This window comes from Etheostoma spectabile, chromosome 2 (genome assembly GCF_008692095.1).
Source record: "Etheostoma spectabile isolate EspeVRDwgs_2016 chromosome 2, UIUC_Espe_1.0, whole genome shotgun sequence".
Lineage (NCBI taxonomy): Eukaryota > Metazoa > Chordata > Actinopteri > Perciformes > Percidae > Etheostoma > Etheostoma spectabile.
The window spans coordinates 4,328,106-4,339,917 of NC_045734.1; the positions used below are offsets into that span (position 1 = coordinate 4,328,106).

The window sequence follows — 11,812 nt, forward strand, 5'->3', positions numbered from 1 at the left end:
ATTATTATTATTATTATTATTTCATGTATATTGTATGCATGTATATTTTGTGTGCTACTGTAATTTCCCATTTTTTGGGATCAATAAATATCTATCTATCTATATATCTATCTGTCTAATTCATGCTGTACTGCCATTGAATGAACTTGTGATGCCATTGCAAGGACGAAGACTGACAAGGTGGGTGGCTGTGTCGATGCCTGCTCGCAACTGGCTACTACAAACGCAGTGTTTTCCTAAACCTTTCCGTTATCAATGCTATATTTATAGCCATCATTTCTTTATTAATCTGACTTCAAATCGATCTGAGAAACCTACTTTCTGAAGTGTTCGCACATGGAACGCTTGTGGAGACATGCCAGATTAACTTGTGTCACTTCGATCCCGTTGATTGTGGTTTATATTTATTTCTACGGACGTGCATCATTCTCATGGTAGTCTACACACATTACTACTCATTTGGACACGAGTCACGACTGTCAAACTCCCATTTTATAGCCATTTGGAGATTAGTTAGCTAGGGTGTGGAAAGGTGAACTATCAGGCTTGTGTCTTTGTTGTTAGCTTGGTTATTTATAATAGGTTGGGGGCAGTTTACAACTAATTTAAGCGTGAATGTCACTAAATAATTCAAAAAATTCGGTGTCCGCGGTTTACAGTACGGAGACCAACGTTGCACTCGCCAGACAACGAGTGATATTTTCATTATGACAACGGCTCATTTGTTCATGTAACGCTATGTCTGATCGGGTCGAAATACTCCTGTCCCGGCAACCCGTTACTACCGTAATATTTCACAAGACCCCGAAAAATGTATGGGAAAAAGAGGCGAATGGATCGGAACTGTTTACTGCAGCGGTGCAGCCCCGCCTCCAACACCTAGCTCATCGCCCGTTAACTCCAAAACCAGTCAAACCGAAACAACGGCTAAATCAGCGGTGTTAGCTTACTTTAGCCAACTGTTATGGAGTAAAAGCTCAACTAATTTGTTAAAACAATATACCGTTAGAAAGGTAAGAACTTATACTTTAGTTTAAAACCATTAAATTACCTGAAAACATTAATAGGTAACTTATATTCGTACTTGAACAGATATGCCAGAAAGTGTCCGAACGTGGAAACAGTTCCGTTAGTCAGCTGTAGCTAGCGGTTAAGCTAGTCCTGCTTACTTTAATTAACTAGCTATAAGTTATATATTTCTTCCCAACTAACGTTAGTTAACGCTAACTTATAATTGTGGTCATCACTTACCCAGGAAAACAGCGCCTTGAATTTTAACAAGAAATATATTCGTCAGAAAGCAATCCCAAGCTTTTTTAGTGAAATCACTCCAGCTTGAGGTAGCATGGTTTTCCTCATCGGTAATAATCTCCATTGTCATGCAGCCATGGTAGCTAAGCTAGTAAGTAAACTGACATTAGCTAGGTTATCTAATAATACTGATGACAAAAATATAATAATCAGAACAGTTTAGACTGCAGTTGGTCTTTGTTCTTTTGTTTTTATTCAATTGATTCTGAAGATAGAACTCTGACAAAAATAACAATCACTACAAAAGAAAACAAGTCAGGCACTCTCTCTCTCTCTCTCTCTCCACACATATACTAAATATTTATATATATATTAATATACAGTATATATTTATTGAACAACTTGTTTCAGCTCTGTCATAATTAGTTAAATAGATAGATAGCTTGATAGATATTTATTGATCCCAAAAAATGGGAAATTACAGTGTTACAGCAGCACACAAAATATACATGCATACAATATGCATGAAATAATAATAATAACAAAATATAAGAATAAAAATAAGAATATAAGAACAATTATTTAAATGTATACAAGATGGGAAAAACAAAATGTGCAACTGTTTAAGTATGCTAAAATTTAAATGAACCAATCGGGCCGGTTGCCCTTAGTGCAATGTTGTGGTGTCTCAGAGTCTCCTCTAGCACCCAGGGGTGACGTGTTGAAGAGTTTTATTGCCTGTGGTAGGAATGATTTCCAGTAGCGGTCCGTGCGGCATTTAAACTGTCGGAGCCTCTTTGAGAAGCTGCTCCTCTGTTGGACTTAAATAATGAATTAGGGTGCTTTTTGCATATACAGCAAAGTCTCAGCAGGCCATATTTTTTGCCAGTTGACGTGATAGATGTTTTTCCACTAAAAACTCTATAAGTAGGCGATTTCACATTTGATCTGTGAGATTTATGTTTGAAGGGTGGGTGGCAGTGGCTCAGTTAGTGAGTCGGGTTGGGCACTGGAGGGTCGCTGACTCTAGGCCCCGTACGGACCAAAGTACGAAGAGATGGTAGTTCACCTCCTGGGCACTGCATGTATAGGATGTGTGTGTATTTCAGGCCTGTGTGTAGTGTGTAATAACAAAGTGTGAATTGTAATTTCCCAATAGGGAAATTATCAATAAAGAGGATAAATTATTATTTCAGTATGTGTATATACATATATATTTTTTGTATATACTATACTGTAGCATTGTTGTAACACTTTTTGCAATTTTCCTAATAAATTAAGAACCACTTTACAAAATGAGAGCTTATTTATCATTGACAAGTTTGGAACTAGTACTTTTTGCCATCAGTGCCAATCAGAATCTTGAAAATGTCAATAACAGCAACAAATCACTTCCTCTCTCTTCTCTTCTCTTCCTCACTTCCTTGACTGCCTAAACCTGTTTGTCTCAGTTTACATGAACATCCGTTTTTCAGAATAACCTTGTATGTGTAAACGGCCCCTAAGCATGTACAGAGTGAGCGCAGTCACTCCAGCTTGTTTCTGATTGGAGGAACTCAGGATGTTACCGTCCCTTTAACAACCGTCCATGGTCTCCCCTTCTCAGGCTATAATTGAACAGCTGTATGATGTAGGGACTTTATTGATGAGACAGTGGGTGGCACCATTGTTTGGGTTCCTTTATATGTACGCTACAGTTAACTGCTGGGTAACTTTTGCTTTTGAGTGTCGTACTGTATGCTCTCTCTGCAAGCAAGTCAGTTGTTACATAATTCAGGTAATATAGATAGAATAATATTATATAGATATATATATGATATAATCTAATATAAGTAGATACAAGAGTAAAGGTTCAATACTTCTATCAGAAATAAGGTTGTAGCCAGTTGACTACCTCCAAATTGTATATAATTGCAATTGCTTTTTCATTAGTTTCAAAAAAGTGGAATGAACTGTTCAAATTAAATGACAGATGACTAATAGAAAATAAACGTCAATAAAATTCTTGTGATTTACTTTATCAGTGGGTTTTTTATCATGTAGGCCTACCAGTACCAGTACATTTCACAAAGTTAACAAGGTGCCAGGCTGTTGCCTAGCAATTGAATTTCCTTGAAATGGTCTAGCTTACCAGTTAAACTTCTTGGAAATATGCTTTTTGGCACAATTATATAATCCATGTTACACATTCATGTGTGAAATAAGAAACGGCCTCTTGGCTGACTGCACGAGCGTTTTATCTTTCTTTAATTTACAAGTTGTTGTTTTTTTTTAAACTTTTAAATAAAGTTTTTAGAAAAAAAGGGCGGGACTTCGGATATCGCGTCACTTCTTGAAAGTATTTACGTAATTTCCGTTAGTTGTAACACCGCGCCACCGGAGAGCAGCTGATAAACAACCGCTTCTCGATATCGACATTCCTTTGTTCGTCTTCAGCGTTAGCTATAATCTTAGACACGACGATGGCTGATAAGATGAGTATGTCTCTGGACGACATTATTAAGCTCAATAAGAAAGGAGGAAGCGGCCGCTCAGGAGGATCGTCCAGGACCGGTGGAAGTTCAGGCCGGGCCGGTGGATCGTCGAGGCCGATGCGGAATCGACAGAATAACTTCAACCGTGAGAGAAACAACAGATCCACACCGTATACCAGGGTATGAGAGAGAAGCCTTTGCAGTTTAACGACAATTGAAATGAAAGTAACGTAACGTGGCGTTTTAATAATTTCTCCATAATACCATCATAGCATGTTAGCGTTACATGCTAATGCATTTCCCTTAACTACGTGTGGTTAGCAGCTAACGGTGAGCTAGCTAGCTACAGAAGCTAGCTGGGATCCTGAATTACCTGAAAGAAAATGTCCATGCCCCGCCTGTTTTACTTCACGTTTACGTTGTGTTTTGTCTATTTAATAGTTGTGTTTAGATACATCGCGGTGACGTTGATTAAGTCCGCGTCATTAAAACGCTTCCCCACGTGACACCAACGATTACCTGTAACGTGCTGCTTTGTATCTGAACCTGCGCTATGAACAGTTGGAAGTGTCCTGAAATGTAGCTACAACATCCAGCAGATAAAATGCTATAGCAATTATTTACAATGGAAGGAACCGTAGGAAAAACTTAAATCTCAAAAAGAGTGAAAATTGTTGACATCATCCACTCCATGGAAAAGTTTCTCAGGGCGAATCTTTTTGTTTTTCTCTTTTGAAGAAAAGCCATAATCTCCGTGTTTTTTTTTTTTTTGATGGACCGAACTGAATGATTCCCCTGGCTGGAATCCCAATACTCTTTTATGGACAACTTACTAAATTGATATTTCTTTAAAACAACACAATGACCACTCACACACACACACACACACACACCACTTCTGTTATTGTTGTGCACGTGACAAATAAAGAACCTTGAATCTACTGGACTTGTGTGGTTCCTCCTTGGCATCATCTCAAGCAAACCTTTACAGCCTACAGATGTGACATATTCAGTGTTTTAACTAAGAATCATCCTGTTAATCACTCATCTGTATTATAATTTGTTGTCAAGAAGGGCTGGGCGCTATATCAATTACATTTTTTATATGTATGTATTTTAGAGCTAGATATTGCCTTCAGTTTTGGATATCGTATGATAGGAGTGTTTCTTTGGTTTAAGAACTGCATTACAGTTTTAGTGATGTCATTTTTTTAACTTACTAGACTTTCGAACTGTTTTCCTTTACCCACTTAGTCTTTGTAGCCACGTAATTTGTGGTTATTTATCAACATGTTTTGTGTGAAAGCACCAATAGTCAACCCTATAATATTGACATAAACATACAGTAAATGGTAACAAATACTGTGATATTTAATTTTCTCCACATTGCCCAGCTCTACAATCAAGTAATATTTCTCACCAGTGCACTTTTTGATTGTATGTGAGAGAACAGGCTAAACCCAGGGACATTGTTTTCTCTTGTTACTCTCCACAGCCCAGAGAGTTACCAGACAAATGGCAGCATGACATGTTCGAGGAGCACACTGGTGGACGCAGAGGTCAAAGTCCAGGAGCAGAAAGAAGTGTAGAAAGTAGTAGTGGCAAGCTGCTGGTTTCCAATCTGGACTTCGGTGTCTCTGACTCGGATATCAAGGTGACTTACTAAACCCCATTAATCCACGTAGCTAGCTCAACATTTTGTGAACATAACTGACTTTTTTTTAATATATATTTTACTTTGCCCCCCAGGAGTTGTTTGCAGAGTTCGGGACATTACAGAAAGCATCAGTGCACTACGACCGGTCTGGTCGCAGTAAAGGGACTGCAGATGTTCACTTTGAGACTAAGGCGGAAGCTCTTAAAGCCATGAAGCATTATAACGGTGTCCCTCTTGATGGTGAGGATTTGGTTCTCATGCTAAATTAGCATTGTCATACTTGGTTTGCTTGTTTAAAAGTACCTTTAAAAAAAAAAAAATGCTCACACTTTTCTTTTTTCTTTCTTCTTTTAGGCCGTCCCATGAAAATCCAGCAAGTGTCTTCAGATGTTGACACAGAGAGTAGACCATCTACCCAGAGGTAAGGCTGCTTTCACACTGCCTGTGTCCACCAGAAACAAACACAGGTATTTCAGTTCATTTTGAATGGTGGTAGTGTGGTGAGGCGGACTCAACTTTTGGAGAAATGCAAGCTCAGAACTGCTCGGAGTTTGTGGAATAGCTTAATGTTTCCATCAACAACAAAGTAGTCGTTATGTCGTGCTCAGTTTTGGTAGGTTCAGAAAATGACATCACTTTACTGTAATTTAGCCTTTAAAACCAGGAAAAGACACCACTTATGTCATAATTGCAGTTTGAGAAGATAGGTGATTGTGAACTATCGGGGAAACGAGCAGCATTTATAAAACGGGCTTGCTTTACTAACAGTCACAGCATTCATGTATCAGTATTTGGTCCATCCATCTTCATCCGGTTATCCGGTATCGGGTCGCGGGGGCAGCAGCTCCAGTAGGAGACCCCAAACTCCTTTCCCGAGCCACATCAACCAGCTCCGACTGGGGGATCCCGAGGCGTTCCCAGGCCAGGTTGGAGATTAATCTCTCCACCTAGTCCTGGGTCTTCCCCGGGCCTCCTCCAGCTGGACGTGCCTGGAACACCTCCCTAGGGAGGAGCCCAGGGACATCCTTACCAGATGCCCGAACCACCTCAACTGGCTCCTTTCAACGTGAGGAGCAGCGGCTCTACTCCGAGCTCCTCTCGGATGACTGAGCTTCTCACCCTATCTCTAAGGGAGACGCCAGCCACCCTCCTGAGGAAACCCATTTCGGCTTTGCAGTATTTGGTGCTTATTATAATCTAAAAATGTCTGCTCTTTTTGCAGTTCAAACAGAGGTTTTGACCGCAGCAGGCTTGGGCAGGCCAAGGTTGAACGGGATGAATGGAGTAAAGGTGGCGACCGGGGAGAAAGGAGGCAAGGTGGCGGCAGGGGAGGTTTCAGGGGTCGGGGAAGAGGAGGTGGAAACAGACCCCAACTTTCTGCAGAGGAGCTGGATGCCCAGTTGGATGCTTATAATGCCAAAGTATGTACTTGGTTTGCGTGGAAACATTATTTTTGACCATACTTTTGACACTCATTGCTATTTTAATAATCACGTTTCTCATGACTTTCAGATGGACACCAGTTAGAAGAAAGGATGCTGCTCCTGTGTTTTTTTTTTTTTTGGTTGATCGGATATGTTGGACTTTATTACACGTTTTGTTTTTAAGCCATTTTTTTTATCGAGAGGACCATTATATTCTGTTTTTAATATTTCTCAGTATTTTTGTAGCCATGTTTTCTGGGGCAACTTTTGTTTTGAGGATTTATTTCCTAGGCCACCAGCCCCTGTGCTCTTTTCTAAATGTATAGACAATTGCTTTAAAGCTGCCACAAGGCTTTTTTTCTTCTTAAATCATCAATGGTTTGACAAATGGTTTTAATTTAATGTGAAAATGTTAATGTACATCAGTTCTATCATTTGGTACTGTATACTTGGCATATGGACATATTTCAAAGGGTTTTGTACATAAATAATTATACTGAATTGTCTTTCTGGTGTTTGCTTATTTAGAGATGTCTCTTCCCTAGAAAATACCTGCCCTTGTTTTTTTTAATGAATGAAAACCAAATGTGACCAAATGAAAAAACAAAATTTGTCTATTTCTTTTCTATATAAATTATTTCTTAAAATGTTAAGGTCAAACTTAAACACTTGTATGTAAAACTTTTGTGTATTAATAGATCAGTCAGGTCAGCTTGAGCTATTCAGAGTGTAGAAGGGTGATCTCGGTCACACGGTCATCAACCTAACATTTTCTTGCATAAGCTGGTGCAAACCTTTTAAACATGAAATGACTAACTGGATATGTATCGCAGATGTCTAATTATTTTGTCTTACGCGAAAAGAACATTTCAGATACAATGCCATTCATCCTATCCAGAATGAATGTTCTAGATAGGAATATAATCTGTACAGGGGAAACAATACTTCAGATAACTGCAATCAGATTTGTTTTTAAATTTCAGATAGCTGATATGGAAAACATTACAGATGTACAATGTAATTTTGAACATTTAATTTCTATTTTTAAAATTGTACAATCATTTATACAGGTACAAATGTCACTACAAATATTCACAATTTATGACTACTAAAATGCAATTTCAGATATTTACAATTGATGACTAAAAACACTGCAAATATGTAACAAACGTATACGTAAACGGATGCCTGGACATAGGTATCGTTATTAACATACATACTTACATGTACCCCAATTCCGGACTTGGTCAAACGGTAGTGACCAAGAATAAAAAGACACGCCAGAGCCATTACAGTATTCAGAGTTAAAATCATAAAAATGTGTTGGTGAACTATGCAAGAAATAAATGAACGTTTGGTGGAGCGCGGCACCGCACTTCACTTGCGTGCGCAGGCCTATTCACGGTACCTTGCTGCGCGCGTGCGCGGCGCACGGGGCGGCGCCGTTCCCTTGTTCGCCATACTTGCACTGGAGCGACGGACGCACTAAACGCAGCTGTAAAGGCACCTGAAATCAGTACTTCATTAAATATAAAGGTAAGTCAGTCAGTCTCAAGAGCAGCCAATAACACATATTTTAGGGAAATTCTGAATGGTCGCACATCGCTGAAACCGCTCTCTGTCAACTGATAACTTGTCAGGCTAATGTCAGCCGCAGGCTCTGGTTAGCTCGGCTGAATTGTTCCCAATTGTGCGAACCAGCTAGCCAGCCACTAGGTTAGTCTCTTTCTTCAGTCCCACCCTTTATTAGAGGGTCTACGCGAAGAAAGGTTGAGGCCCTATTGTTAAGTATAGCTAACTCAATTAATTACTCAGGCTAGGATACTTTTATGAAGCTAGCAGTGTGCTGTCAAAAGAGGTAACGGTTTTCTGAGAAGATGCCAGTCTACAGTGGTAGCGACGCGTTAGCTAGCTAACTTACCACAGTCATGACATGTAGCGTTAAGGTACTGTTTCATCGCTACGGTAGCTGCAGCTTGCAATCTTGACTTGACATACCTGTGGACGTTTCTAATTCAGTAGCATTGGGAGAAGGCCATCGATGTTTTATTACTTCTTTCAGGGAAATATTGTTTTATTCATAGGAAGACTATTCTTTTGTTTACATCTCTTCCATTTAATTCTTTATTACTTTGAACTTTCTTCTTTGTGCCAGTCCAGCAGGGGCCGAAAGGGATTAGATACATTGTGCCGTTCGCTGCCCTGCAGTTTGTTATTGTTAAACATAAATTACATTTACTAAGAAAAAAACCATGCCAGACAGAAGATGTAAACTTGAGTGAGACACTGAGTCAAGCAGACTCCAGCCTCTTGGGCATTTCCTATATATATATATATATATATATATATATATATATATATATATGGATTAGAAGGTACTAGCTTTGTATTGTTTATGGAGCAGTTGGGTGGGGTGGGCCTGTCAGTCATATTGGGGTCCAGTGAAATCCTGACATTTCTTAGTGTTGATATTTTGCATGACGGTGCTTAATGATGCCTCTTATATTAGTTTTGCCCAACTCCTTAATTCTTGTCCCTTTAAGCCATTTGAACTGTAGAAACAAAGCACATATGATCAAGCTAAATATAATGATCAAGAAATCATACTTCCTTTTCAAGTGGTATCTCAAAAACATAAAAATATCACCAGTATCTCTCATTAAGACCAACCTTCTGCCACTGTGTATAGACTTTCCAACTAAATAGAAGAGAAAAGGACCTTCTTGATTTCCCAACAGCACCTCTCCTGTCATTACAAAAACCCTTGATACCGATTTTGTCTCTTGCTGATATCAAATTCAGTTATGCAAAACAGTGGAGTGCATTTTGAAATCAAAGGAAAGTTCAATAAAAATAGTGGACTATTTTGCAGCAGTGTTTTGTTTTATGAGCCACCTTACTGGGTCTATACAGTAATTTCCATAAAAGTTGAATGACATGTTTTCACCTTCCTATTATCCTTAAGGTACCAGAGAACTAGCCTCAACTAAACCCTATTAATAATATAAGTATGGATATGCGCTCATAGAAAATCTGGGCAACCAATTGAGGTAATAATATTTTACAGATGCTTCTTTGCACTTGTTGTTGGTTCCTTCAGGTACAATAGTGTGTGTGTATAGTGGTGAATAGTAAGAAAGAGCAAATTAAGTTTTTGAGCAGTTTCTTTGGACCCTGCTCAGGCACATATATGTCACTGCAGACTAAATGTCAGTCGACAGCGTTTGTTCCATTACTGCTTGCTAACATTCCTCTGATGGCTGCTAGTTTCTGCAGGTCAGAGGAGAGACTCAGCAAGAGGTGTGCTCGGGATGAATCAGTATAGTGATAATCACCAGTGACTTTACAGTTGACTGTAAATTACTAATGTACTAATTGTTTTTACTGCCTCATTTTAAATGAGTTATTTACATTAGTTATTTGTAGTTATTTATGAGTTCTCACTAAAATAATATAATAATTGTATTGTCACAACAGAACAGAGGAACAGCAACATATATTAAAGTTCTGATAAATAAAATGCATATAAATACAAACTCATGATATTAAACTTAAAGTCTTTTGGAACAAAAACACATTAAAAAAAATCTGTGTTGCCAACAGGGACGTTGTAGAGCGCCCTCTGGTGGACAAACTATGCAACGCCAATGCTCATAACATGGTTGACCGTCCATTTTTATTTTTTAAATATTCATTTATCAGAATAATTTGTCATTATAAATGATTCAGTTTTTTTTTTTTACCAGACATCATAAATGCCAATACCAATAGATCAGGAAATGCCTAATATTGGCCCGTTGATATATCACTCGGGCTCTAATTCAGATGTCTACACTGCATTGTTTAACAAAAGATTCAAGGCCTGTGTAGCTCTGCAGACGATATCTTTAATCTGAAGTCAAGTCTCTTGGCATGAACAAAGCTCTTCCTGCTTTTGTTACTCAGCTTTGTTAAGCTCTGTATATTTTAGCAAAGGCGGAGAGCTCAGACCTCTGCCAAGGCCAATGGTGCGTTCATGTGCTCTTGGATGGTCCCTTTTCCGGCTTAGGATGTTGTTTTTCCAACTCTGGTGTGTTCAAGTGCTTTTAGATGTAGTGTGGAAACAACATGGACGCTACAAAGAAGATGTGATGTGTTTAATTGCTTAGGGGGTTTAAGCAACACGTTGATGGCTGTTTCCAGTATTTGCAGGACAATGAAGAGCAAAGGAAGGCGATCAGATGAGCCATGAAATATGATCAGAATGATTTTTTCCGATTATTCCGACCCCATGTGAATGCAGCGCAAATGCCCTATCTCGCAATGTCAACAAAAGTCCAAAGTAATTTGTGTATCTGCCCCGTGATCTGGCTCTGCTCCAAAATTGAATGGGGTTCTTCCTTGGCCCATGCTACACCCTTCCTGTAGCCAGTAGTTTTTTGGTAATCCTGCTGACAGACAAACAAACAGACAAAAGGCTGTTTACTATCAAAATGTCTTCATATTTACATTACATGTCATTTAGCTGACTCTTCAATTATTCAAAGCAACTTACAATTGCTATATACTGTTTAAAGTGTTCCGGCACTGTGCCGGATCTCCAGCGTGCGGCTGTGAGAAAAAATAAATTAATTTGGGAAATAGCATGCAGTTTTATATTTGAGTCAATGGATTTCATCTACAAATCATATCAGAGGAACGCAACTCTAACTAACGCAGAGCTTAAAATACTTGGGCATGGTGTTGGATTTCTGGGGTATGACTATTTTAGAAAAATATATAAATTAAAATCAGAGCTATCTGACAGAGCTTAGTCAGATGCAAAGTAGGGCAAATCTTTGCCGAAAAGCGAGAGTGCGGTGTGTGTGGTCTCCGTGGTGACGCAACTAAAATTATAGATACAGCTTTAGTTGAGAAAGGAGTTTAAAACAAATGGCGCTGGGCATTGGACCCGATGAGAGTCAAGTCGGACCAGCTCTGGTCGAGTACAAATTTGTGAAATCCATAAAATAAACTTTTCTCATTAC

At 38.9% G+C, this 11,812-nt stretch overlaps 3 protein-coding genes across 3 annotated transcripts in view; 2 read left to right on the plus strand and 1 right to left on the minus strand.

Annotated features, from left to right (window-relative positions):
* The window catches only part of LOC116702648 (excitatory amino acid transporter 3), a 22,365-nt gene extending 20,843 nt beyond the window's left edge, over positions 1-1,522 (minus strand). Inside the window, exon 1 of the mRNA XM_032536973.1 lies at positions 1,252-1,522. Within this exon, the coding sequence (XP_032392864.1) occupies positions 1,252-1,381 (130 nt within the window). The 5' untranslated portion in view covers positions 1,382-1,522. The remainder of the gene's footprint in view (positions 1-1,251) is intronic.
* A 2,070-nt stretch (positions 1,523-3,592) lies between these two features.
* LOC116702710 (THO complex subunit 4) lies at positions 3,593-7,307 on the plus strand. Its single transcript, XM_032537079.1, has 6 exons — positions 3,593-3,905; positions 5,221-5,379; positions 5,475-5,622; positions 5,737-5,803; positions 6,605-6,803; positions 6,895-7,307. The coding sequence occupies exons 1-6, from the start codon at positions 3,714-3,716 to the stop codon at positions 6,907-6,909; spliced, it is 780 nt and encodes a 259-aa protein (XP_032392970.1). The 5' UTR covers positions 3,593-3,713; the 3' UTR covers positions 6,910-7,307.
* An 885-nt stretch (positions 7,308-8,192) lies between these two features.
* Positions 8,193-11,812, plus strand: part of LOC116704430 (rho GDP-dissociation inhibitor 1) — an 11,585-nt gene continuing 7,965 nt past the window's right edge. Inside the window, exon 1 of the mRNA XM_032539929.1 lies at positions 8,193-8,342. The gene's annotated coding sequence lies outside the window, so the exon portion shown is untranslated. The remainder of the gene's footprint in view (positions 8,343-11,812) is intronic.